Source organism: Panthera tigris, chromosome E3, assembly GCF_018350195.1.
Source record: "Panthera tigris isolate Pti1 chromosome E3, P.tigris_Pti1_mat1.1, whole genome shotgun sequence".
NCBI classification, from domain to species: Eukaryota; Metazoa; Chordata; class Mammalia; order Carnivora; family Felidae; genus Panthera; species Panthera tigris.
Window position 1 is genome coordinate 18,876,478 of NC_056675.1, and position 27,340 is coordinate 18,903,817.

General features: G+C 48.0%; 2 protein-coding genes across 5 annotated transcripts in view; one reads left to right on the forward strand and one right to left on the reverse strand.

Annotated features, from left to right (window-relative positions):
- SGF29 (SAGA complex associated factor 29) overlaps positions 1-13,430 on the reverse strand; it is a 32,446-nt gene extending 19,016 nt beyond the window's left edge. Inside the window, exons 1-4 of one of the 4 annotated variants that reach the window (XM_042971739.1) lie at positions 13,341-13,430; positions 12,026-12,257; positions 7,219-7,316; positions 1,758-1,824 (exon numbers count right to left, since the gene is read on the reverse strand). In XM_042971739.1, coding sequence (XP_042827673.1) covers positions 1,758-1,824 — 67 coding nt within the window. In that variant the 5' untranslated portion in view covers positions 7,219-7,316; positions 12,026-12,257; positions 13,341-13,430. The other 3 variants (XM_042971738.1, XM_007084068.3, XM_007084069.3) reach the window with 3 other exon arrangements.
- An 11,285-nt stretch (positions 13,431-24,715) lies between these two features.
- On the forward strand, positions 24,716-26,428 carry NUPR1 (nuclear protein 1, transcriptional regulator). The gene is made up of 3 exons (XM_007084071.3): positions 24,716-25,026; positions 25,428-25,577; positions 26,135-26,428. The coding sequence occupies exons 1-2, from the start codon at positions 24,915-24,917 to the stop codon at positions 25,562-25,564; spliced, it is 249 nt and encodes an 82-aa protein (XP_007084133.1). The 5' UTR covers positions 24,716-24,914; the 3' UTR covers positions 25,565-25,577; positions 26,135-26,428.
- The last annotated feature ends 912 nt before the right edge of the window (positions 26,429-27,340 follow it).

The window sequence follows — 27,340 nt, forward strand, 5'->3', positions numbered from 1 at the left end:
ATGCTCTCGGGAGAACCAGGAACCGCACAGGCCAAAGAATTAGATCCTTCCCCTGCCTGCATCCGCTGGACACAGGTGCCCGCCGCCTCCTCCCCTGGCGTCAGGGCCTCCCTCCTGCGTGGTCAGCCTCCACTCCTCTCCTGCACCGGCCTCTCACCGGCCTGTCCTGCAAATGCTGGCGCTCCTCAGGGCTCGAGCCTGGCCGCCGCCGTATACACTTCCAGGTCTCCCCCCACCCCACCCCGCCCCGGCCGCCACCCCCATCCACCTGCCCCCAGATGTTACAGGAAAGGACTCGGGAGTGGTCTCAGTCAGGACTTTACTGAGGACCTCAGGAAACGGGCAATGGGAGAGACAGGAGCCACCATGCAGGAGAAGCACATGTACACGACTACCTCCTGCCAGAGCTGTGGCACCAGAGAGGGTGGAGGCCTGAGGGGAAGGCAGTGTGGATGGGGGAGGGGGGCTTCGGGTGGGGAAATGGGAGTACGCTGGCTGAGGGGCTTCTAGAAGCATGCTGAGAACAAGACCAAGGGCCAAAGAACAGGGCTGCATCTGAAGAAGACACGGGCAGTTGAGGGACGGGATCCGGCCCTGAGATACACCCAGCGGCAGCCCTCATTATTTGCGAACATTCCTTCCAGCCCGTCCCATCATCATTTTCGAACATTCCTTCCAGCCCGTCCCATCTACAAACACTCGACATGGAGGTCCCTTCCACCACCCCTCCCCTCCACAGAGGCTGAAGGGCACGCCCTTCCTCCAAAGCTTACACTTGCAAGGATCAGCTCAAGACTGGTCTTGCCTGACTGTCCCTAAATAAGCCAAACGTGTCTCCTGTTGGGACTCTTCCTATCTAGACTTTCCAACCTCCCTTTATAAACTGGCTTTTCTTCCCCAACCAGACTGGGAGCTCCTCAGGCAAGAACAAACACCTCTGCTTTCATCAGCAATCCCCTCACATCAATAACCACCACTGGTAAGTTGTGTCAAGGACTTGGCAAGAACTTGATAATAATTCTACCTGACATACCACCTCTCTCCTGCCCTGACCCTCTCCCCACCCCCCGCCCCCGCAGTAAGGTCCACTGTGAACTTCCCGCATCAACTCTCCCAAACTTTGTTGTTAAGCAAAGGCTTCTTCCCTCGTATTATCAACTATGGGCCACATGGCACCAACTCCCAAATCTACCTCCAGCCCCCACAGCGTCCCCAAGATTCAGAACCTTATTTTCATGCCAGCTGGACAGCCCTACCAGAGAAGACCCCAAATCCCTATGCCCGACACAGACATTCCTTGTATGAGTCTCCCCTATACACTAGAAATTTTCTACGGTTTCAAAAAGATTTTACATCAATTTGTCCAGGAACCATTCTAAAATACTGGTGATGGCTGTACAAATCAGTGAAACAACAACAACAAACCAACAATGAATCGTGCACTTTAGGTGAATTGTATGGTATGTGAATTATAGCTCAATAAAACTTAAAAAAAAAACCCAAAAAACCTGTATGTCCAAAACCCAACTCATCCCTCCCTACCCACTCCACCCCTAAAACTCCTGTGTGCTAGCTCGCTCCTTCCCTGCCGGCGTGTCCAGAAGCCACTCAGCTGCCTGTGCTGAAAACAGCTGTTTTCAAACCACCTTCTCCCTCAATCCCCTGTCCAATCGGTCACCGCTCCTGTTGACTCACTGCCCCCTTCTTAGCCTTCAGTCACTGTTTCCCACCACACCGATGGCCTCCCGGTAACTTACCCAGCACACCCTTCTGCAGTTTCCTCTCCATCAAATCCACCCTCGACGCGGCCGCGGCACCACCCATCTGAAAGACAAGCGTGGCCATGTTCCCCTGCCAAACGCTTTCAACCCGTGCCTCCAGGGTGCATCAAGTCCTTACCCACAACACAGACTCGACGGAAGAGGCCTCCGTCCCTGGCCCCCCATTCCTGTCTCCTCTCGTCACCCTGCCTGCCTCACACTTCATACCCCAGACACTTCTCACTCCTGCTTTTGGCCACACGCCATGTCACATTTCTTATCCCCATGCTGTTCCCTCCATCTGGGATGTGCTTCCTGCAAGCAGGACATCCCTAATCCTCGGCCCAATTTAACTACTTACTCTCTAGGATCTGGCTCATATACCATCTCCCTTCATCAGCCACGGTCGGAAACCTGTCTACTAGGCTGACTTGTTAGCTTTCTCTGTGGCCTCGAATTATCCTGTGCATCTCTCTACCATAGTGCCTATCAAATCATATTCAAATTCTCTTTGTGTGTTTTTGTCTCCTCTCTTGAGGGTGGGGATCACTAGATCGTCGATACCTAGCACAGGGCTCCACACGTACCACTGTCCTCATTTTCTATTCCCATTCACACCTCAGCCCGACACAGCATGGCTCCCCCCCCCACTCCCCAGTGATCTCCTGTTAGCTCCTGGACCTTTCTGCTGCCCTGAACACCTGACCACATGCTGCTTCTCGAAGCTTGGCTGAGTTTCCAGGCCTGCGGTCCCTCCTATTTCTCCAACCACCCTGTGCGGTCCTTCTGCTGCCCCCTCCTCCGACCCACAGGACGGCTACTCCAGGACCCCCCTCTCAGTCTCTAAGCTCCCTGGGTAGCTCATCTGCTGTAAGGCCCCATATTCTGAAACTTCCAGATTCCTCCATCAACCCTGACCCCTCGCCAAGGTTCCCAGCTCAGATTTTGAGCTGCCAGCTGAGGGCCCGAGACGCCCCTCAGACAACTCACACTTCCTGCTCTGCTCTGCCTTCCAGATGTGGTTTGATGGCACCCATCGCTGCCCAGCCAGCCTCCCAGGCCTCACATCTCAGAGACATCCACTCCTCCTTCTTGGCCATCTGCAACCCCACAGCTCCCTGATCCACCCCATTCCATTCCTAGGGATTTTGCCTCAGAAATTTCTCCCAAACCCGGCCCCTCCCTTCCACCCCACCTGTCACTGTCTTAGTTGGGGCTCTCATCACATTATCACAATATCACCCATTGCTGTGCCTCACTGTGGCTGGACACAAAGCCTGTTCCTCTTAAGGAAAAAAAACAAAAAAAACAAACCTTTAACATATGCACATAATAAAAAAAAATTCAAATGATTCCAGAAGTACAATGAAATCTCCCACCCCTAGAAGTAACCCCTACTGTTTCTTGGGTATTTCTCCAGAGGTATCCTATGCATACACAGGAAAAAAAAGCATGTATCTCAGAAAACCTTTTGCAAATGGAAGATGCAGAGACAGACAGACACACACACACACACACACACACACACACACACACACACACACGATGGAGCTTGAAACTTTCAGCACACTGAAATTTGAAAGCTGACCCACGTGGTCTGGAGGGGAAGAAGGAGGTCAAAGAGCAAAGCAGTCAGGGCCTAATCTTGCAACCAGCAAGCAGCAGTGGAGGGTGGGCCCCGGTTTTGGAGACCTTTGGCCTCCGACACTCAGCCCCTATACCAATCATCGGGATCCCCTCACGTATGAATGGTGACTGGTAGTTTTTAAAATGCTTTCACCTCCCCTCATTTCCATCCAGTGTGAAACACTGTGAAGTGCTGAGATGGAGAACAGCATTCCGGAGGGTCGCCTTGTCCGCTGGGTAGTGCCCCGCCCGGGAAAAGTTCATCTCTCGATTATACAACAAACGACTGCTTTCTCTGGAACCAGTCACCTCTGCAAGTGGACCACCAAGCTTTTCCACTACCCGGATGCCCCTTCCCCCCAAACCTAACAGACAAATGCCAGCATGTTCTTCCTGCTCAAATGCCCTCTCTTCTTTGGGGCACTCCTTAACCACTCAGCAGTGAGGAACGCCCCTGGGCCCCAGAGCACTCTGGCCACACCTCTCTTTCCATTTTTTCCTAATTTAGCAGACAAAAAAATAGTATAAGAATTATTAAAGAATTATTAAAGTAAACCTCGGCAACCTAAATGATTTTCATTTTGTGTGCCGCTCCCTGTACGTGCAATATAACTGCAATCAGAGTGCACTTGCTCTTGTAAAACTGTTTTCTATTTGCGTAGGAGCCCACTTCTAGGATTTCTAGCCCCTTAAGTACAAGAACTGAGTGTTAGTCATCTCTGTGCCTTGGCACCCGAAACAAAGCCTAGAACATAGGAGAGCTTGGCAGCTGTTTATCAGAAACTATTCTGGTAAACACAGGAAGGGGCAAACAGCATTCGCACATGCCCAAACGCATGAAGTCACAGAAAGAAATGAAATACGCCACCAACAAGTCATCAGAGAAATGGACGGCCATGCATATTTTAGGAGCATTCCAAGGAGGGGAAAGGGGACAGAACAGGGAACATAAGTTCTCATGAGGCCTTTTACTCACCCTGTGGGCGCTCCTTAACCTTCCTGAGTCTCCATAAAGACCAGAGCACCCACTGGAGGATTAACAACACAAGTAAGGTCCAGGCAGTGCCTGGGACAACACACACTCTTAGTGGACATGAGTTTCCCCCTCTCTGTCCGCAGATGTGGCTCAGGGAACTGCCAGGAAAAAACAGGGACTATGCTAAGTCAAGCAAAGCAGTCAAAGGCACAAGCAAAAGAAAACACTGATGCATCCCGAGCCCGAGGGGAGCGGCTCTGAGCGGATGGCCCGCACAAAGACCACACCACGGAGGAGTGCTCTCCTGTGTGAGCTCTGCCTGCTGGGTGGCGCCTTGCTTGGGAGAACCACCTCATTTTATGATTTTACAACAAACTCCCACTAACTGGATCTAGTCGGTTGTGAACTTGGACTTCCCCAGAAAACATCTGCAACACCAGAGCCTGTGGGAACCAAGCACCGGGCACTGGAACTTGGCTGAAAGGCCAGAGCTCCCAGCTGGGAGGACATGGCTTTGAGCCCAAGCTGCCTGTTATCAGAGTCCAAAGGCCCCAGCTGATCTATCACTGTTCTTAACCCTGGGAGGCCAGGCAATCCCTGCAAGGTTTCAGGCATTCTTCTGAATTCTGAGGCAAGGCCCAACACTATACACTTTTTGGCTCCTAGCACTCTCTTCTTCCAACCGGTTTAGAAGCCACAACTTCCGCGGCGCCTGGGTGGCTCGGTTGTTGAATATCTCGCTCTTGATGTGGGCTCGGGTCATGATCCCAGGGTCATACGATCAAGCCCCAGGTCAGACCCATGCTGAGCGCAGAGCCTGCTTAAGATTCTCTCTCTCTCTCCCTCTGTTCCTCTATCCTGCTCATGTTCTTAAAAAAAAAAAAAAAAAAAGCCACACCTTCTATTTCTACCCAGAGGGAACCACCATTCTGACATTTTTGACTATCGATTAGTTACACCTGTTCCAGAATTTCACTGAAATGTAATCATGCCATCCACCATCTTTAGGGTCCGGATTCTCTCAACACGTTTTTGAGATTCATCGGTGGTGGGATGTGTATCAGGAGTCCGTTTCTTTCCACTGCCCAGCAGCATTCTCCTGTACGAAAAAACCTGTTTCTTTAACCAGCCCTCGCTTTGGTGGCACCTGGGTGATTCCCAGTTCGGGGCCACTGTGAATAAAACTGCCACGAGCAGTCACACGTGAGTCTTTTTTCGGACATATGTTCATTTCTCTTAAGTCCTTAGGTCTGAGGTGGATACTTAATTTTACAGGAAACCACCGGACCAGACCCTGTTCCTGAGAAGGTGTACCGGCTTCCCACCAACAACATATGGAAGCTTTAGTTGCTCCACATGCCCGGTGACATACAGTGTTGTTGTTTTCATTTTATTTAAGAAAATTTAGCCATTCTAGCTAGTGTGAAGTGGTTTTCCATTGTGGGTTTAATTTAGACTTCTCTGGTGACCACTGATGCTGAGCACCTTCCCATGTGCTTATATGGCTTCCTTTACACGTTCAATTCAGTGGCCTTTTAGTATATTCAAAAGGTTGTGCCACCATCACCGCGACCTAATTTCAGAATCATTTTCAGGACCCCCAAAGCCTGTACACCCCAAAAACCCGTACCCATCAGCAGTCACTCCCCGTAGCCACTGGCAACTGTTTATTCTTTCTGACCTTACAGATCTGCCTGTTCTAGATGCTTCATAGAAACAAAATCACACACTATGTGGCCTTTGGGGACTGGCTTCTTTCACTTAGCGCAATATTTTCAAGGTTCATTCCTGCTACACATGTGTATTTCATTCCTTTTATGGCTGAATAATACTCCACTGGTATGGATTTTGTTTTTCCATTCATTGGTGGGTGGGACATTTAGGTAAAATGACTTTTATATCAAGAATCTGGGGGACACCTGGGGGGCTCAGTCGGTTGAGCATCCGACTTCGGCTCAGGTCATGATCTCGCAGTTCACGAATTCGAGCCCCGCATCAGGCTCTGTGCTGACAGCTCAGAGCCTGGAGCCTGCTTCGTATTCTGTGTCTCCCTCTCCCTCTGCCCCTCCCCTGCTTGCACTCTGTCTGTCTGTCTCTCTCTCTCAAAAATAAACAAACATTAAAAAAAACTGGAACTCCCTCTGCGTGGCTATCTTTTCAAGATGAGTATCACGTAACAAGACATTGAGAACACCTCATCAGTGCCACTCCCTTCTGGGGGTCGACTCCTGCTCCACTGACTCCAGTTAGTGGGTTTTTGTTTTGTTTTAATTTGTACAAGTTATGGTCATTGTCTGTGAGAGGGTTGGCCTGATCTGAGCTCCTCCATCATTACTGGAAGCAACCTCTCAGTGTATGCCCATCACCTTTTCTCTCCATTTTGGTAACAGTACTCCCAATTTCTCCTTCGAGAAAATGTCCTTCACCTTGGCTCCAAGATGGGTATATGACCTGGGCCCACAAGAGTATTCCACTCTTTCTGACCGCCATGACTAGCTCAGGAAGAGGAATGTGACCTAAGTCTGGCCCAAATCAATTTAAGAGGTTTTGCTGGGGCGCGCCTGAGTGACTCAGTCGGTTAAGCATCCAACTTCGGCTCAGGTCATGATCTCACGGTTCATGGGTTCGAGCCCCATGTTGGGCTCTGTCCTGACAGCTTGGAGCCTGGAGCCTGGAGCTTGCTTCGGAATCTGTGACTCTCTCTCTCTCTCTCTCTGCCCCTGCTCCCCTAGTGCTCTGTCTCTCAAAAAAATAAATAAATGTTTGAAAAAATTTTTAAAAATTGTTTTAATTAAAATTAGACAGAAATTAGGGGAAAAAAAGATCTTTTGCTGGAAGCTATCTGAAAAGAGATACCTTCTTTCAGTTGGTTGTTAACAGAGTAGCAGGGAAGCCTGGAACTGATGGAGGCTTTTGCCCGTCTGAGACAGAAGTCAACATGGAGAAAAGTGGAGCTGAAAGACATTAAAAGAAAAAAAAAAAAAATTCCTGGTGACATAACTTAGGTTTCGGGATATAACTGTGCCTGAGGCTGGTATACCCAGGACTTTTCAGTTAGAGTCTAATGGATACTACTTTTCTCCTTGGACTAGTTTGGGTTAGCTTTTTGTTATCTGCAACTGAGAAGCCTAATAGGTAATTATAGGGACAAAGAACGCGTTAACCGCTAACCACTCAGTCTAAACCTGTTCTCTAGCACCTTGTCTAGAAGCCAAGGCTCCATACCAACAAATCCAAACATTCTATACTTAAACCACTCTAACATCAATCCCACAGGGCTTAAGACAGAGCTTTGTTCTGAATCAAAGGGAAGGCAGGCATCTAAGACCCTACACTCAGATCCCATACTCTCAATGTAGCCACGCTCAACAACAATCTACATTCATCAATTGGTTTGAAAAAATTAAGGAGATGCGGATTTCTTTCCCCTAGTACCTACCATGCTTCTAGACCAAAGCTTACATACATCATTCTCATTGAAACCTAACAATCGCCTAAGCACACCCTCTCTATAGCTGGGGAACCTGAAGTTCAGAGTGGTTAAATTATGCTCGGTAATTCAGGAAATAACAGGTAGTTACAAAACTGCAAACTCTAAAATCTATGCCCTCCCTCCCAATTTCAAACTTTGTAATGACTTCGGCTTATTCATTAGCAAAAGAGATCATGAAGTAAGACCATTTCGTCTACTAGAAGCTGTCAATCAACTGTTATTAAGATTGCACTGAAAGAGTCACCAATAGGATGGTGATTCGTAGTGGCATCTGATAAAAATAAAGGTAACAATTGTGAGAAATAAGTTTAGAAATTCCCTGGGCTTGCACCAGTGGGTTAACAAGGCATAAAGAATTACAAAACCATAGGATGCTCTTACCCAAGCTTGAGTAGACAAGATTAGGCCCCCAGAATAGAGTAGGAGAGGGGCAAAGGCCCCCAGAATAGACGTGGTAGGGGGCAAAGGCCCCTAGAATAGACAGGGGGGCAAAGGCCCCCAACACAAAGGTATATGAAGTAAGCAAGATTAGGTATTCAGGGCAAAAGTGCCCCCCAATTCAGTACTATTTTCACAGGAGGGAAGGACCAAGTTAAGTAAACAGGTAAATAGGGCTATAGACCTCTGTTGCTGTGGGTGAAGCAGCCCAGAGCAGAGCTGATTAGCAAAAGAAAAGGTGCCTTGTTAACCCTGAGGTCATTTCCCCTATCTGCCTTATCCCCTAGGCTAGCTAAGATAAACAGACACTGCGCCTCCTGTCTGCCATTAACAACCATCTGCCCATCTGCCTGGCGCAAGGATTGACCCAAACCTCAAACACCGTGTATCTTCAAAACCCTCTTTCCCTCATGCCCGTGAGTTAATGTTCACAGATTCATTGTCTCTTTGTGCATGCCCATCACGTTTGTAAGCCTTCTGATCTTAATAAATACGGAGCAAGGACCCTTATTCGGGGTCTTGTCTTTTCGCGGACATTAGCCATCTCTTGCTTTTAATCCTGCGTCTGCTCTCTTGCTGGCCAAGAGAGAACTTTAGATTTAGAATCTACGACAAACACTGACAGCTATTCCTTACTGAATACCTACTATGAGCTAAGCACTTTTATGTAGATGACTCCATCTAACTCTTCTAACGGTCCTGCAGAGGAAGTGCTCTTCATTTAACACTGTGGAAACAGGAGTCTTGGAGAAATCAGTGACTTTACTGAAGTCACACAAGTAATAAGTGGAAGAGGTGGGATTCAAATCCAGATCTGTCTGACTCTATGACCTAAGCCTTAAGGCTCATGATCAACATCCCAAACCTACTGGTGTGATGTTCAACAAACTAGCTTCCCCTCCACAGACAGAGTGACCACAAATCCTGAAGTGATGTATACTGGGTATTTTTTCCAATGCAAATGATATAGGATCCTATAGAAGATTCATTTTTAAAACATTTGTAAGACTCTTTGTACACAAATTTAGAAATGAGGTTTAAAAGGCTGACTTACTACATGCCCCTGTTTCCAGCTCCGGAAAGCTGGGTCACTAAAACTATGAATTCTAATGGACCTACCCACTGAGAACAGGGTGCCTCGTGGCTGGGCCAGGTATTTACAAAACACACACTGTGGTTTACAAAACACTTCCTTTTTTAAGATTTTTTAAAAAGTTTGTTTATTTAAGCAATCTCTACACCCAACGTGGGGCTCGAACTCACGACCCCGAGATCAAGGGTCACACACTCCACCAACTGAGCCAGCCAGGTGCCCCGACAAAACACTTTCAAGGCACCACTTCAGATCCTGGACAGCCAGCCCCTCTCAAACAGCAATACCATACAGCAACTGCAGTAAGCAATTCCAGTGTCCCCATCCCAAGCAAGCACAGGCTTTCATGCTTCAGGTCCTTTAATCCTTTCCCTACCTCTCCGTGGGTCTCAAATTTGCTCGTCTTTCAGGTGCAAATCAAATGGCAGCCAAGTTAGTACTTTCACGGCAGTACTTGCCAACATTTCTCACACCACAGCATACACAGAACGTAGTATTTATGATGTTATTTGTGTCCTCGTGTAAAAGAACAAAGCTGCTTGCAGCCAGAAGAGAATGGCAGGGGGATCTGGCTGTCCCAGGCCCTGCTCAGGTGCCCTGATGCCAAGGGCAATCAAAATTTCCAAGGCACGGTACACAAATTTCTGTTCTTGCACCTGTCACACACGCACGAGACACTTGCATTAACTTGTCTCTCCTGCAGACCACGAACTCTCAGAAGACGGAGAAGCAGGCGTATTCGTCTCTATATTCCCAGCAACTAGCACAGGGCCTGGCACCTACTATGTCTTCAAAATAGATTATGGGAGCTGAATCCTGGAAATCTCTTAAAACAGTCTTTCAGCTTAGAAGCATGCACCAATTCTGAAGCTGGGTTAGTCAATACCTTCTCTCCAATCCCAGAAAAAAAAAAAAAATAGTTCCTATAAACATACTCTAAGAAAGACAATCTACTCCCACTTACGGAGAAGAGGTACTTTTTCTCTATAAATTAATTCATTCAATAATTTGTTAAATACTGCTGTGCCAGGCATGAGGAACATACAGCAGTGAATGAGGCAAAGACTCCCTGCCTTGCTGTACAAAACTTACAGTCCAGAAAGGAACACAGACATTAAAAAAATAGTCCCATATACTTATTTGTAGGTGAAAGTTAAAAGGGACATAGAGATGGGGCGCCTGGGAGGCTCAGTTGGTTAAGGAACAACTCTTGATATTGGCTCGGGTCATGATCTCATGGTTGGTGGGATTGAATCCTGTCGGGCTCCATGCTTGGGATTCTTTCTCTCTGTCCCTCCCTGGCTTGCATGCACATGTGCACTCTCTCAAAATAAATACATAAACATTAAAAAAAAATTTTTTTTAAATAAAAGGGACATAGAGGACAGAGTAGATACACAGATAAATTTGAATAAACAATGACAGGGATGTCGAAGAACTGAAAACACAAATTCTCAGGCAAAAAGGACAAAGTGCCAAAGAGAATATCTACAATTAGACACCCAATAGTGAAACTTCAAAGCCTCAAGGGCAAATACATGATAATATACTGGAGAAGGAAAGGGGAGGGGGACAAAATACACCAAGAATAACTCAAGTGTTTGGCAGGAGCAACTGGAAGAATGGGAAGACAGGTTAAGGTACGAGAAGGGTAAAACTTAAAATGTCAGTTTTGTACATGTTTGAGATGCTGATTTGACATTTTAAGAGATACCATTTGAGAGGTGAATGTAAGAATCTGGAGTTCAAGGTAGAGCACTGGGCTGCAGATAGAAATTTGAGAGCACAACACACAGTATTTATATTTAAAGCCTTGAAATTGATAGCTCCTAGGAAGTGACCACGGAGAAGAGATTCAGCATGAGGCCTGGGGGCGGTGTAATCATTAAAGATAAGGAAGAGGAACAAGAAATCAGCAGAGGAGAAGCCAGAGAGCTGAGGCTAAAGACGTGGCTATTGCACAAATCAAATGAAGAACGTGCTTCAAGAAGGGGCAACGATGAACCGCATCAAAAATTGCTACGGGAGTGCGAACGAAGTTAAAACTGAATTTGGCGACGTTGCGATCATTGGTGGCTTTGACAAAGTGCTATTTCAGTGGAATGGTGGGGGCCTAGACTGGAGTGGGTTCTCGAGAGACCTGGAGATGAGAGGTCAGCTACAGACTGAAGCCCTAGGCTGTAAACGGGCGCAGACAGATGAGGAGGCAACTGGAAGTCTCTGGAGGGCGAAGGAAGTCCTCTCCTTAAGGGGGGCGCATCCTCGGCTGCTGTCTTCCCACACCTGGGCTGAGTACCCCGCCTCTGCCGCCTTAGCGCCCCGCACCGCGCGCGCCAGCTTCCGGCGAGCGCACGCGCAAACTCAAACACGGCCGGCCCTCCCTCCTCCAGCCCCGCCTCTCCCCGCCCAGGGCGCGTGCGCACCGCCCCTCGAGAGCCGCCTCGGCAAGGCCCGGGAGTAGGGACGCACCGGGGACCCTAACCCTCCGCTCCCGCCATTTCCCGGGGGCCCCAGACCGCGACCCAGCCCCACCTGCCAAGCCACGAACGGAGTAAGCACGTCGCGCTGGAAATTACGACGGCAGGAGCGGGCGCGTCCCTCGAATGCTTTTCAAAGCCTTAGGACCATAACGCGCTTACGTTCGAAGATTCGCGGCACGTCGAGAGCCACACACGCTGTTTTCCTTTTATGAGCTAGTCGCAGCGCGAACCCCTTCACGCATGCGCCGTCCTTCCTGTGTGACGCGCCGCGCTGCTCCTTGGGAAATGTAGTTTTTACTTTGTCACCCTAGTCCGGAGTCAGCCGCTGGACCTTATTTTAACAAACTAAGGCCTTTGTCTGTTTTCAGTAGCCTCTCATTCCCCAAAGCCTCTATAAGATAATAAAAAAAAATTTTATGTGTGTGAAACCACAGGTTGCTCCAAAAGATAAATTCTATTTTAAAAAGTTTGAATAAATTAAAACAAACAGATCCTTAGACCCAGAAATTGCCCTTTCAGGGAGTCTTCTCAGGAACCTATTAAGGACGTGAGTAAATGTTTAACTATATTAGTTTCCATACCAGTATCTTATAACTTCTTACATAACCCCTGCCAAAGTTTAGAAGTACATTTTATGTCGTTTGATTATTTGATACACTTGCCAGCCCAATAAGGTTAGGATCATCTGTTTTGTTCACCTATGTGTTCCCAGTACCTAGCACATTCCTAGTACCTATGAGGGCGCATGGTAGGCCCTCAATATTTTCGTGTACATTTAGAAGGATCGCAGACTTCAACACAAACTCTTCCAGCCCCAAATTAATGCATCATTCCCCCCCCCCGCCCCCATCAAGCTTCTTTTTGATTTTGTGATCTCTGTCTCAATGATGCTGGCATGACCATCTATCCAGACTCAGCCCTATATCCTGCATTTTATGAAGCTAATGCTGGCAAGGATATCACAAATTTTGCGTTTGTGGAGGTCTCAAGAGCTGTTTCTCCTGAATGTCAAATACTGACCTTAGTGGCTCCTCAGAAGAGATTTGGAGCTCACAATTGTTTGTTTGTTTGTTTGTTTGTTTGAATTTATCTTTAATCTCCTATACTACTACTGTCAAACGACAGAAATTCAACTGAGTAACTTAGAAGGTCAAATTGGCTTTATTGAAACGGTTCGTGAATTGGGCAGCATCCCACCCACCGAGCTGAAGAAAAGGAAAGGTTTTTGAAGTGGAGAGGGAGCAGAAAAAAAGGATATTATTAGCAAAGAATACATTGTTTTGGGCAAGGTCACCCCTCCTGAGGGGAATAGAAGGGATCTATCAGTAAATTTCCTAGTGCTGACCAAGAAATTCCATGTAGATTGGTTAAATAATAAATAGTAACAGTTCACATTGTTGGGGACTTACTATGTACCAGGTGCTGTTAATATGTTTTGTATGTTTCATTCATAAAACATACTCCATACACTTACCGTCTTCACTGCTTGCACCCTCGTCTGAGGGGTCTCTACTCCTCGTTCAACAACTGCAAGAGCTTTTCATTTGTTTATTCCCAGATGTGGAGGTTGGGTTACTCATTACTCGCTTTATGACAGACTACAATCATTGGGCTCAGTACACCCTCTCTCTTGTTTTCTCTGTTTATGACCTTTATCTCTTCTCCACTCCTCCTCCCTTCCCCAGCGTGTGTGTCTTTACAAAACACGCGTGTTGCTTAGGGTGCATGTATTTTTAATTTGCTTAAGTGGTATTGTGCTATAAACCTCAGTTTCTTATTTTTTCCACTCCACCCTGTACTTTTAAGATTTGTCCTTGTTGTTGTATGTGCCTGTTACTTAGAAAAACTGTGCAATCTTTCTCAATGGACATCCACATTGTAGTTATCTGGACCCGTGGTGATGGACGTTTAAATCGCCTCCAACTACTGGCTACGGCAGACAACCAGCCTCATGCCTGTCCTCTAGCGGCCAATGTGAGGATTTTTCTGGGAAGTATAACTGCCCAATGAGACTGGTAATAGCCCCTTAAATTGTCTGCCCTCGCACATTCTGGCCAGAGCACTCTTCTCAAAACACAAAGGTGTGCGTGAACTGGCACCTGGGTCTCCCGCCCCATCACCTTCTCTCCCAACCCTCTCCACCTCGCTCTCTCCTTCAGCGTCTCCACTTCTTTAGGTCTTTCATACCTGCCACGTCCCTCCTCCCTCCTCTGGAGCATATTTCCCTGCCCTATTTGCCTCCAAATCTCCTACTCAACTTCAGATCTCCCTGACTGGGCCAAATCCCTCTGTCACGATCCCTCGAGAGCCCCATGTAGTAGACCTCCTGTAATTGTGACCATAACACAATAACACAATCGTACAGTTGTTTGTGGCATAATTTGATTTATGTCTGTCCTACCTCTCACTCCTTAGATTATAAGCCCCATGAAGGCTGGGCTCATACCTGTTTATGTTCATCACCGTATCTTTAGCACACAGCCTTGTGCCTGGCAGATAACAAAAACATTCGTTAGATGAAAGAGAAAATGGAGGTGTTATCTCTGCTTTGGGGAGGGCCATCGAGGGGCCGGCGTCTTGGTGGGGTGACTGCTAGAGAATTTGGTCCTCAGCTCTGCAGGACCAGAAATTCCATTTTGTGAGCAACCTCTCAGGGTAGACTCACACCGATGCAGCTCAAAAGGGACTGACGTACAAACCAGAACCCACTGATTTAGAAATGTGGTGCTGACCAGAGCACTCACTTTGCCTGGACAGCACCCTTCGTTCCTGTGAGAAAGGCACAGTGTGGCAAGGAAAACTGGGCCCTTCTGGTCTTTGAGTCCCTTTGCGTCAGAGCATCACATCTGAAATCTTTGCCAAAAAGCCTTGAAAAGTCACAGGGATCTTGACGGAAGGTCTCTTTAGGTCATGCGGAGGGAGTTACGTTACCATGACTTCCTAACAATCCCTTTACAAATCCCTTTCTTCACAGAGTTCCACTGCTGAGGACGGTGCTCACACTCTCCCTCCTCTTTGCTTTCTTCCTGCTCAGAACTGACTCTGTGCATGGGGGGCTTCCGGAACCTTCTATGGAAAGCCAGCTACCCATCTCTCACCTTGTCCCTATTCATGCCTACCCATAACCCACTTGAACAAAACAGAAAAGGCTTGAATCCCACACCCATCTTCTTAGTGCAGATGATAGAACTGACTAGAGGTCATATGATCCCCAGGCATGGCTGGACTGACCAGGGAACAACATACAAATCCAGGCCCAAGAGATAGAAATGCTTGCTTACTATTCAAAGGAACGTGAAGGAATACAGCCCAACTACTTGTATGCACCTACAAGTAGTCCGAGCACATACAGGCAGCTAACCAGCACTATCCTGAACACATAAGCACCAGATGCAGCTCACGAAATCTATGACATACAGAACAAAGATATTTTTCAGATTCCAAGTCCCTCAAAAGGTGGAATAAACTTTTGACCTCCCTGGGACCGGACAAAGCAACACCAGAACCAACTAAGGAACAACTGTTAACATGACCTCATAGACTTCTAATCAACAGCATCTACCTTCTCAGAAGATCCCTGACCCAAATTTTGCCCTGAAAAACCCTCACTTGTAAGCCATCGGGGCATTTGGGACTTTTGAGCATTAGCTCCTCGTTCTTCTGGACGGCACCACACCAATAAATACCCTATCTTCCTTCACTGCAAAAGCTCGGTGTCAGTTTTTACTGGCTTGCTGTGCATCAGGTGAATGAATTCTCACTGGGTTTGGTTACAGGCTCTTCCTTTGGATCTGACCTCCCATGGCAGGCAGGTGGGGCAAATTCTAACTCTTTACACTTACTGCTTTTCCTCCCCAACACATACAAAAGAAGCCATAGCATGACCAGAAGGTGGCATAGTGTGTGCGGAACCCAAGGGGGGGAAGGGGATACAATACATTAACTCTTAAAAATTGCCTTTATCTCCTCCCCTACCCCACTGCCGCTCCTAAAATAGGTATACATTGTATGGAGTATTACTCAGCAATCAAAAAGAATGAAATCTTGCCAGTGAAATCTTGCAACAACATGGATGGAACTAGAGTGTATTATGCTAAGCAAAATTAGTCAGAAAAAGACAAATATCATACGACTTCGCTCATATGTGGAATTTAAGATACAAAACAGATGAACATAAGGGAAGGGAAGCAAAAATAATATAAACACAGGGAGCGGGGGCAAAACATAAGAGACTCTTATGGCTGGGAGGTGGGCTAAATGGGTGAGGAGCATTAAGGAGGACACTTGATGGGATGAGCACTGGGGGTTATACGTAGGGGATGAATCAGGGATTCTACTCCTGAAATCATTATTGCACTATATGCTAACTAACTTGGATATAAATTTTAAAAAAGAAATAAAATAAAATAAAAAATAAAATAAAACATAAAGTAAAATTAAATTAAATTAAATTAAATTAAAAATGGGTATACGCGGCAGAAAGTCAAACATTGCAGAGATCTAGAATCTGGAATGGAAAAAGTACAAATTCTCCATGATCCCTGTCTAGGGCATGACCACTCCCGAAGAGTGTGATGACTTCCCATCCCCTAGCCTCTCCCCCTTTCTTTGTTCAGTAACTACAATAATTTTGCTCACAAAAATAAGATTGGCTTGGGGCTCTCTTTCTCTGGGGTGGGGGGAAGCCACTCCTCAAAGCACGGGAACTTCTGTAACCTGGGACAGCTGAGAGCAGGGCTGGGGAGGAGGGCTGGTGGGAGGGGGGCCAGATTCTGCCCCTGAAGGGTACTGGGCTCTACAGACATTCCCCACCCCCTACCACCACCCACTCAAACTGCAAGGCTATGATCTTCACTATTTGAAAATCGTATTTGAATAGATTTTCCTCTGTAAGTATGGAATGATGTATCAGATTGAATGAGCCAACAAGCAAATGCTCAAAGATCTCCCTGATGGACCCCCAGGATTCTCTTGACATTCCTCAGGCTGGATGCCACCTTTAAAGACCAGGGCTTCTACAGGGGATCCCCAGAGCACATTACCATCCAGGAGTGGTCAGACAGAAAGTCAGCTAGATCACATGACACCTGGATTGGAATTTATACAGTCAAGGATGGCTATCCTATCCAGGAAACCTTCACCAGGAATTACAAGGTGATACTGTCCGCCCAGTGTTTTGACATCCAGCTGGACATTAAAGACCTCTGTGTGTCTACCCCACCAAGAAGGTGCCAGAGTACCCAGCAGAGCAGGTAAGCCCGCGAACGCAGAAGTGACAGCACTGGACATCAGACGCCACGGCCTCGGTGGGAAATGGATTTGAGACTTGAAGAGACAGGGCTCTTCGCTGGAGGTAAATATCGTCATCTTACGAAGATAAACATAGTTGTGAGTTCTTCGTATGTCTGTAATTTTGACTACTCAAGCTATGTTTACAAAATGAAACAGAATGGAGAACATATGGTAACATGAGATGAATAGATAGCTAATATGGATACTTCGGCTAGTTCTGAAATCCACTTGGTCCTGTTTTTTACGTGTGTGTAGGTGCATACTAGGTGCCCCGGCATACGAAGGGCTAAGGTGGGCTAAGGTGTTGGCTGTGGCAGGGAGGCGTATTGTACTATTGACATTGTTGAGGATTGACGGTGATAATAAAAAGTAGGTGATTTGGGTCAGTTTACAGACAACGACCCCTTTAGTGTCAGAATGCTGACATTGGCCCCTCCTACCAAAGCGATCCCTTTTAAAGTCCCTTCCGGATTTGGGGCACCTGGGTGGCTCAACTGAGCCACTCGGTTGAGTGTCCGACTTCAGCTCAGGTCATGATCCCATGGTTCATGGGTTCAAGGCCCGCATCAGGCTCTGTGCTGACAGTTCAGAGCCTGGAGCCTGCTTCAGATTCTGTGTCTCCCTCTCTCTCTCTCTCTCTCTCTGCCCCTCCCCCACTTGCTCTCTCTCTCTCTCTCTTTCTCTCTCTCTCTCAAAAATAAATAAACATTTAAAAAATAAAAAAAATAACTAATAAATATTTGGTTGCATTAAAAAAAAATCCCTTCCAGATTTAAGAGTTCTATGGCATGACCCAATTCACATAGAAATTTTGGCGTAACTAGAAGTCTGTACTATTCCTCTAAAGAGACATTTTAAGGGGCACCTGGGTGGCTCAGTTGGTTGAGCATCCAACTTCAGCTCAGATCATATATCTCACACTCCGTGAGTTCCAACCCCGCGTCGGGCTCTGTGCTGACAGCTCAGAGCCTGGAGCCTGCTTCAGATTCTGTGTCTCCCCCTCTCTCTGCCCCTCCCCTGCTCATGCTCTGTCCCTCTGTGTCTCAAAAATAAATAAAAATTTTTGAAAAATTTTAAAAAGACAAGAATAAAAAAGAGCACTGAACTGTGAGACAGGAGACTCTCGTCTAATAAATCCAGGACTAGAATTCCCTTGTGCTCTAGCTCCTTTGGCTAACTAAATGCACTGTGCTTCCCTTCACTTTGGCCTTCCTGGGAAACTGACCCGGTCTCTCTGACTTCCTAGGTTAGTTCACACGTGAGTTTTTCTGGGAGTTGCTCACAAGCCTGGGTTAGGTGCATGGTGCGGCCTGAAGGTGCTTTTGTCACATTACTTATTACGCTGGGTGGTAACATCCTGCTTATTGGACAGTATCACCCACCAGCCTATGAGCCCCTTGGATACGGGTACCGTGTTCTGTTCACTTCTATATCCCAGCACCAAGCAAGTGCCTGGTGTATGATTGGTGCCCTAGACGTTTGTAGAATTGTGAATGCTAGCCTGTCTTGTCCTTCCTTCCTCCTCTGGTAAAGGGGTTGGGTTCACTGATTTCTAGGGAGTGTGCCAGGAATAGAATTTATCACTCTAGACTCATTCATGATTGTTTTAACTGACCATCCATCTTCTTTATTTACCAGAGAAAGTGTGATACCTATTTTATGCTGAAAACAATGTATTACACACAGTTACTTATATTATTTCAAAAACTGTAATGTAAGGGGCATCTGGGTGGCTCAGTCGGTTAGGTGTCTGACTTCAGCTCAGGCCATGATCTTGCGGTTCAAGAGTTTGAGCCCCATGTCAGGTTCTGTGCTGACAGCTCAGAGCCTGGAGCCTGCTTCAGATTCTGTCTCCCTCTCTCTGCCCCTTCCCCGCTCAGGCTCTCTGTCTTTCTCTCTTAAAAATAAATAAAAACACCTGCGCCCCGATGTTTATAGCAGCACTCTCAACAATAGCCAAAGTATGGAAAGAGCCCAAATGTCCATCGATGGATGAATGGATAAAGAAGACGTGGTGTCTATATATACAATGGAGTATTACTCGGCAGTCAAAAAGAATGAAATCTTGCCATTTGCAACTACGTGGATGGAACTGGAGGGTATTATGCTAAGTGAAATTAGTCAGTCAGAGAAAGACAAATATCGTATGACTTCCCTCATATGAAGACTTTAAGACACAGAACAGATGAACACAAGGGAAGGGAAGCAAAAATCATATAAAAACAAGGAGAGGGACAAAACATAAAAGACTCTTAAATACGGAGAACAGAGCGTTACTGGAGGGGTTGTGGGAGGGAGGATGGGCTAAATGGGGAAGGGGCACTAAGGAATCTACTCCTGAAATCATTGTTACACTATATGCTAACTTGGACGTAAATTTTAAAAAAATAAATTAAATAAAAAAAGAGAAATATTTGGAAAAATAAATAAGTAAATCCATAAAAAAATTAAACAACGTAATGTAAAAGTTAGGATTATAGTACACATAATGTTCTGCAACTTGTTTTTCTCATTCATGACGACTTTCTCATCAGAGCCAGAGACATAACTTATTGTTGTTGTTTTTTTAACGTTTATTCATTATTGAGAGAGAGAGAGAGAGAGACAGAGCATGAGCAGGGGAGGGGCAGAGAGAGGGGGGAGACATAGAATCGGAAGCAGGCTCCAGGCTCCCAGCCGTCAGCACAGAGCCTGACGCGGGGCTCAAACTCACAAACCGTGAGGTCGTGACCTGACCTGAAGTCGGATGCCCAACCGCCTGAGCCACCCAGGCGCCCCCGTAGCTTATTGTTTTTAAAGGCTATGGAGTATTTCACCAAAGAATGCTGCTCGGTCACCTTCTGTTGGATGCTTAGCTTGTTTCCAGCTTTTCACTATTATAAACAAGGCCATTTCCGCAGGAGCATTTCCTCAGGAGACTCTGTAAGCAGAACTACACTATCACGGCATATTTAACATTCCGAACAGCGTTGCCAAACTGCCCATGGAGAGAACGCACCCACTGGTCTTCAAGGTGATGGTAGTGCGCAGCCAAGAATAATTGCAAGTCAGCTGCCGGGTTGGGGGGGGGGTGTCTCTGGACCTGCTGCTATAAAGTCAGGCAGACCCATTTTATTTCACCACATTTAGGTTTCTTCATCTCTTAGGTACCCAGGGATGCCACCAGCCCAGCTTGATTACGTAACCTGCCTTCAGCCTGGGAATCTCCAGATCCTTTGAGCCAAAAACACCTGCACATCCTTTGGGCTGTCCACGCTTTCCTGACTTGGCCAGTTTAACTCGTGGAGTTGGATGTGTTTTGGTGTATTTCTCATTTTTTTTTTTTAATTTTGAGAGAGAGAGAGAGAGTATGAATGGAGGAGGGGCAGAGAGAGAGAGGGAGAGAGGACATCCCAAGCATGCTCCACAGTGTCAGGGCAGAGCCCGATGCTGGGCTCGATCCTATGAACCGTGAGAGCATGACCTGAGCCGAAATCAAGAGTTGGATGCTTAACTGACCGAACCACCCAGGCACCCCTCTTTCTCGGTCATTTTTGTTCAGGGTTCACTGCCTCTAGGAAACCTGCTGTGATCCTCTCCCAACTGTCCCCCACCCTCCTCACCCCCGTTGGGTTGGGTACCTTCCTGAGAGCTCCCCAGCGCCCCCGGGGTTTACTCCGGGTTACGTGCCGATCACACTGGGTTGTAATAGGTATGCCTGGCCATCTCCTGGAATGTCACGAAGGTACAGTCATACATAGAAAGAAAATAAACTTCCTCTTGGCCGATTACACGTATTTACCTGGAGACTAGAAAATGGGAAAACACACTTCAACTTTTCCCACTGAGTCACCTTCTGGGCCCTACAGGTCCATGCCATGGGTTCCCAAAAGTCCCTTCTCTCTTGGCCACCCTCCCTCTGTCTGCCCCGCTCCCCTGGGATCTGGGCTTTCTTCTAATAGCACCTGCAGGATCAAGGCCAGGAAAAGTTCCTCCCTGGCTCCACGGAGAACGGTCACACTGTCTTCACAGTCTTCTGTGGGACTAGGGTTGGGGCTCTCACTTCCCCCAGAGCACAGCACCAAGAAGCTGAAAAACCCACCGGTCTTAAAAGAGCTTTGCGGATTCAACTGATCATTTATTGAGCACTGACTGTGTTCCAGGGACCAGGGATACAACAAGATAGATGAGATTCCTGCCTTCGTGAATGATGATAATAATAACAGCTCACTTGTATTGACAACGTACTCTGTTCTGGGCATTGTTCTGCACCTTGACATGAATTGGCCTTTTAATCCTTCTAACAATCCCACCAGGTAGGTATCATCGTTAATCTCATCTTACAGATGAGGAAACTGAGACACAGAGAGGCTAAATAACTTATCTCAGGGCACAAAACTAACAGGTGCAAGAACCAAGCTTTGGACCCAAGCAGAGCCTACTCCTTTAGCCACTAACTGAACCAAACCAGGATTGCATTCGAGTGGGGACATATCACGTAGAAGGAAACAAAGAAAAAAGGATATTTCCATCAGTGATCTCTATGGGAAAAGTATAATAAAATGAGGGTCATGGGGTAAAAATGGGGAATCCTTAGCACCCAGCCTGGTCCAAAGCAAGTCCTAATCATTCAAGGGGAAGGGAGGAGGGACAGGGAGGGCGGAAGGAAGGAATCCCTGACAGGTGCTTCCCTAGGCACGGCCGCCAAAAGCTTGCCAGTGTTTGGCCAGCCGTGCTGATCTAGAACCAGGCTGGAACTGGGGTCAGGTAGACCTCGGGAGGAATACTTCACCACTCACCAGCCGTGTGACCTTGAGCAAGTTGCTCTCGGAGCTTCAATTTCCCTTCTCCAAAGATCGGAGGAAATAGCGGTCTACACTGTGCCGGCTCAGGACAAAGGCCTGTCGCACCTAGTGGTTCTGTCACCATCTTCCCCGTGCAACTGAGCCGATGGAAAGTCAGAAGGGAGCCCAGGATCTCGCAGCTCGTACAGGGGCCTGGGCAGCTCGGGAATTTGGAGGGTGGGGGGGTGTTCTTGGTAGTGACCACGACAGGGTGCAGACGTTTGTCCTGCTAGACAGTCATGAAGCTAAAACGCTCCTTTATGAGGACGTGAGGCTAGAACGTACTCTATCACATGCAGTGATGAAGTCCACTGCCTTGTAGGAACCGCGTATTTCCTCATTGTCTCCACCTTAATTTGCCTGGGTGTGGCATCTTGGTTTAAGGTTATTTTCCTCCGCTCCTGATCATCTGGTCTGTTAGTATTCGTGGGAAGGAAAAATTCTTCCCCTGTCCTTCAGAAGCTTCCAGCTGGACTAAGAATTGAATGGACACGAGACAGATAAACAACAGGAAAAAGCGAAGTTTTATTATGCGCTCGTGGGGGCCCCCCGTCATGAAATTGAGACCTAACAAAAATGACCAAAGCAGGCAGTTTTTATCCTTTTCGACGAAGAGACAATAAATCCATGAGGAATTGAAAGGAGAAAGAGAACTTAATTTGGGGAGCTTTAATTTGTAAGCAATTCTAAACAGATTTTGGGCTGGGATAGGAAATGAGTAAAAAAATCACGGACGAAAAAAAATAAAAAAATAAATCACGGACGTCTTCACTCTAAATTTCCTATGTCTGGTGATCAGGGTGTCTCTTTACTTCCTTAACTTTCACCTGGAAGATTTATTTCCTGCTCTCGGCGACTGAGGAGGGTCTGCCCTTCTCACCACAGGTTGTCTCTGAAGTAACTTTTATTTAAAATAACCAATATGGGGCGCTTGGGTGGCTCAGTCGGTTAAGCATCCGACTTCGGCTCAGGTCATGATCTCACGGTCTGTGAGTTTGAGCCCCGCGTCGGGCTCTCTGCTGACAGCTCAGAGCCTGGAGCCCGTTTCAGATTCTGTGTCTCCCTCTCTCTCTGGCCCTCCCCTGTTCATGCTCTGTCTCTCTCTGTCTCAAAAATAAATAAGTATTTAAAAAAATAAAAAAATAAAATAAAATAAAATAACCAATATGCTAGGGGTGCCTGGGTGGCTCCGTTGGTTACGCATTTGACTCTTGGTTTCAGCTCAGGTCACGAGCTCACCGTTCGTGGGTTCGAGCCCCGCATCGGGCTCTGCACTGACCGTGTGGGCCTGCTTGGGATTCTCTCTCTCCCTTTCTCTCTGCCTCTCCGCCCCTCTCTCTCTCAACAATAAACATTGAAAAAATAAAATAAAATAAAATAGCCAATATGCTGAAGCGGCACATTGTGGGGCGGCCTGCCCTCGGTCCGTCTGTGATTGTCCCAAGCTCTGTTTGATTCAGGTGACCTCACTTTCATTTCCTGGATGTTCAGGAATTCACATATCAACCAAACCTGAAAAACAAAAACTAAAGTTAATTCTGGCTCAGGCTAGGGAGAAACGGGAGCAGAAGTGCCTCTTCGTGTTAAACGCAGAACGAGACCGGGTTATTACAGGGTTTTGGGGGAGGTAAAATTTAGGCAGCACTGAGAGGGAACGGTGTTTGAATGGGCTCACAGCAAGGTGGGCAAGTGAGCAGAGAATTTAAACACCTGGCTAAGCCCGAGAAGGTCCTCAGCCCCGGCCCTGGGATTTGGCACATAAACCCCAGGGAAAGTGTGAGTGGGCCACCCCGGGTGTGGCCCTCTCTGGGTCAGCTCAACCCACACGGGCAGATCCCTTCAGGCAAGTGTGGAACTTTCCATCTTCACGCATTTCTTATCTGAATCCCTTCCTTTCATTCATATTAAATAGGCCCAAATGCCTGTTTACTCCATAATGTCTTCTCCCTCAGCATTTCCATGGTTTGAAAGACATTATTGCAGCATAAGTGGGTTTCCTTTCACGTCGCCTTCCCATTACGTGACGGCATCATGGAGTTGTTTGGAAATTGTGCGAATAACTCATAGGGAAGCTAAGACCGTAGGAGCGTGCCAGGCACTGTCGCAAGTGTCCTTCCCTGAGGTGTCTCATTCGATTCTCTCACCAACCCCGTGAAGTCAATGCAATTATTATCATCTTCATTTGTACAGAGGAGAAAACCGAGGCACAGAGAGGTTAAGTGACTTGTCTGGAGTCACCCAGGAAGTAGTGGACCAGAGGTTTGAACCCAGGGCAGCTGGCTCCAAAATCTGCACTTTTAACCCTCCCTGTTGGGTGAGGGAAACTACCTAGGGACCCACTCCATCACCACACACACCCCCCCCCTTCCCAGCTCGGCATATGAAGGGGGCTTTCCAGATGTTTCTTATCAAAAAGGGGTGTTGGGTGTGTTCGGGGTGAGAACAGCTGACCTATTTCATGGAGTGTTCTTCATAACCTGCCACCAGGGTCCTGCGTCTAAGGCAGAATTGGGATGGGGTCAGCTGTGTGGCAGGGGGCAGGAGACGGACAGGAAGGAGTCGGCCAGGTGAGGCCCTCCGATCCCCACTGGCCACGATCCCAAGGATTGTTTATGCTCAGACTCTGCCTCTTTCCTCCTCCTCCCTGAGGGGCGGGGATCTCCTCTGTGGAAAAATACCCAGCTGGGCGAGCCCCAGTGAGAGGGAGGAGGCGAGGGGAAGGGGCTGGGACTCACAGGACCGACTCCTTTCCCCTCTCGTGATTGCTGTTTACTGGGTCGGGTTCTGGGAAAGGGCCAGATTGCATCAGACAGGGCCTGGGGAGGACACGTGGCCTTATAAGTTGGGGCCCGTGAACAGGGAGGTGTCAGGAAACCAGACACAAACAAAGCGTTGGGAGACGGCAGGGAGACAGCAAGGGAAAGTCAGGTGCGATGGCCACCTTCCCGCAAGCAGCCAGCCCGGCCCAGCAGCCCCCAGGTCCGGAGGACGAAGACCTCAGCCTGGATGAGTATGACCTCTATAACCTGGCTCCTTCTTACCTGGGTAAGGTCTGGCCCGGTCACCTTCCTGGTCCCTTACCTTCTACCCCCAACCCCCGACTAGGATTCCTCCTTGGACTCCTCCCCACCCCCCACCCTTCTCTAACCTGTTCCCTTGACCCCTCCAGTCACCCCTTCCAACCCTTCTTCCCCTTAGTGCTGTCCTGCTCAGCCCTGGGACCTCACACGCCCCTAGAATTTGGGAGCAACAACAGATCATGGGGGCCCCTCATTCCACAGATGGGGAGACAGGGGTTACAAGTGCCCCAAAGCTATGTGGTGACCACTCTCCAGTCCGCTTCCTCCAACCCAGCCTCTTTCCACCCCGCACTCCCAACCCCCTGCCTCTCCTTGGATGTATCAGGCCTCTGTCCACCTCACCTCGGCCTCTTGCCTGGTTCCCAGGAGCAGGAGGTCGGAAAGGTCGCAGCAAGAGAGAAGCTGCCGCCAACACCAACCGCCCCAGCCCCGGTGGCCACGAGAGGAAGCTGGTGACCAAGCTTCGGAACACGGAGCGGAAAAAGCGAGGGGCACGGTCTTGAGGCAGAGCTGGAGGTAAAGAGTCAGGGGTAGAAGTCCCTCTGCCTCCAAAGGACATGCTCGAATGTGTGTGGTCAGGTGGGGAGCAAGGTTCCAAGAACTGTCGTCTCGGGGTGCCTGGGTGACTCAGTCAGTTGGGTGCCTGACTTCAGCTCAGGTCACGGTCTCGCAGTTCACGAGTTCAAGCCCCTCGTCGGGCTCCATGCTGACAGCTCAGAACCTGGAGCCTGCTCCGGGTTCTGTGTCTCCTTCTCTCTCTGCCCCTCCCCTGCTCACACTCTGTCTCTCTCCCTCTCTCAAAAATAAACATTAAAAAATTAAAAAAGAAAAAAAAAAGAACGATTGTCTCAACATAGAATAAAATGAGACACACGTCGGACTCTGAGTTTCCTGGTGGCCAGAGCAAAAGGGGAAACACAGAACCTTTGCAATTGGAGGGAAATTTGGTTTACGGAGAGGGTAACAGAGGCCCAGAGAGGGTAGAGTCCTTCTCTGGAGACCCATAGCAAGTGACCGGGAGAGGAAGAGTTAGAACCCAGAATTAGAACTGTCACTCTCTTTCCTTGCCCCAGATAAGGCTACAGCACGGATACCACACAGCGATGGAGACAGGACTGCGGAGAATTGGCACCTGGGGGAGGGATCCAGGCCTGCCTGCCCTCCCACTCCACCCTAGGACTTACCCTACCTGACTAGGCTCTGAGGGGCCACCAAGCCCCAGAAAAAGGACAAGCTAGGGGTGGGGAGCAAGACGAAGGGAATGGAGAGGCAGCGTCACGAAAGGTACCCCCCACCCCGAAGGAAAGACACCAAAGAAACTGGAACCCCTTAAGGGTGGCAAGGACAATAAACAAAATTCAACAGTTGCAGCTTGTGTGTGGAATTTTGTCCCCCCTCCCTCTGTGTGGTTTCGTTTGTTTCTTGTCCCTGCCTGCATATGTCTACCTCTGCATGAACCAACAAGAACGTTTTTTGTCTTTGGTTATATGTGTCTGGGAGAGGGCGTCCCTGGTTTGGTAGGGACGGGTAGAGGCCAGCCTGGCTGCTTTTGTTTTATTTTGGTGCGCAGAGGTTTTGGCAAATGTGCCTCTGTGGTCTCTTAGGAAATGCACAGAAATGTCCTGTTTCCTTGTCATGCTGCCTGTGAAAGAAGCCCCCTCCCCAGACCCTCCCCAGCTCCTCTCCCTTTTCAGAATAAACAATCTTACTGATCATGTCATTTTCACATAAAACCACCTTTTGAAGTGACTGTTCTTTATGGTGCCGTCTGCAAAAAGGAGAACACCGAGATTTAGAACATGAAGGGACTTGCCCCAGGTTACTCGGGGGCTGCTGTACTGAAGTCTCCAAACGGGATAGAAAGTTCTCTCTCTGTCACGTAGCAGCTCCAACAGTCAGTACTCTTGGGCTAAAATGACAACTTGACCACGTCAGGGATTCCAGCTACTTGGAACTCATTGTTCCGCCACGCTCCAAACATGGCTTCCACCTTGGGGTCCACACTCGCTGCTTCGGTGTCTGCCACCAATCAGATCTGCATCTCAACCCGTGGAAAGGGAGTGGGGGAAGCCACACCAATTCATTTTGAAGACCATGGCCTAAAAGTAGAATACGTTACATCTGGCCAGAATTTAATCGCATGGCCACGTCCAACTACCGGAGAGGTTGGGAGACAGAGTATTCAGGTGCTTAGCCACGTGTTCGCCAAAACTTGGGGAAGGCGGGGGTGTGAATACTGGGGAAAAAACTGGCAAGAAACATTTTCCACCGGCAGACTC

Coding starts and splice junctions, on each gene's coding strand:
- NUPR1 (XM_007084071.3), top strand. CDS start 24,915: ATGGCCACCTTCCCGCAAGCAGCCAGCCCGGCCCAGCAGCCCCCAGGT. Junction 25,027..25,427: donor CCTGGCTCCTTCTTACCTGG/GTAAGGTCTGGC, acceptor CCTGGTTCCCAG/GAGCAGGAGGTCGGAAAGGT.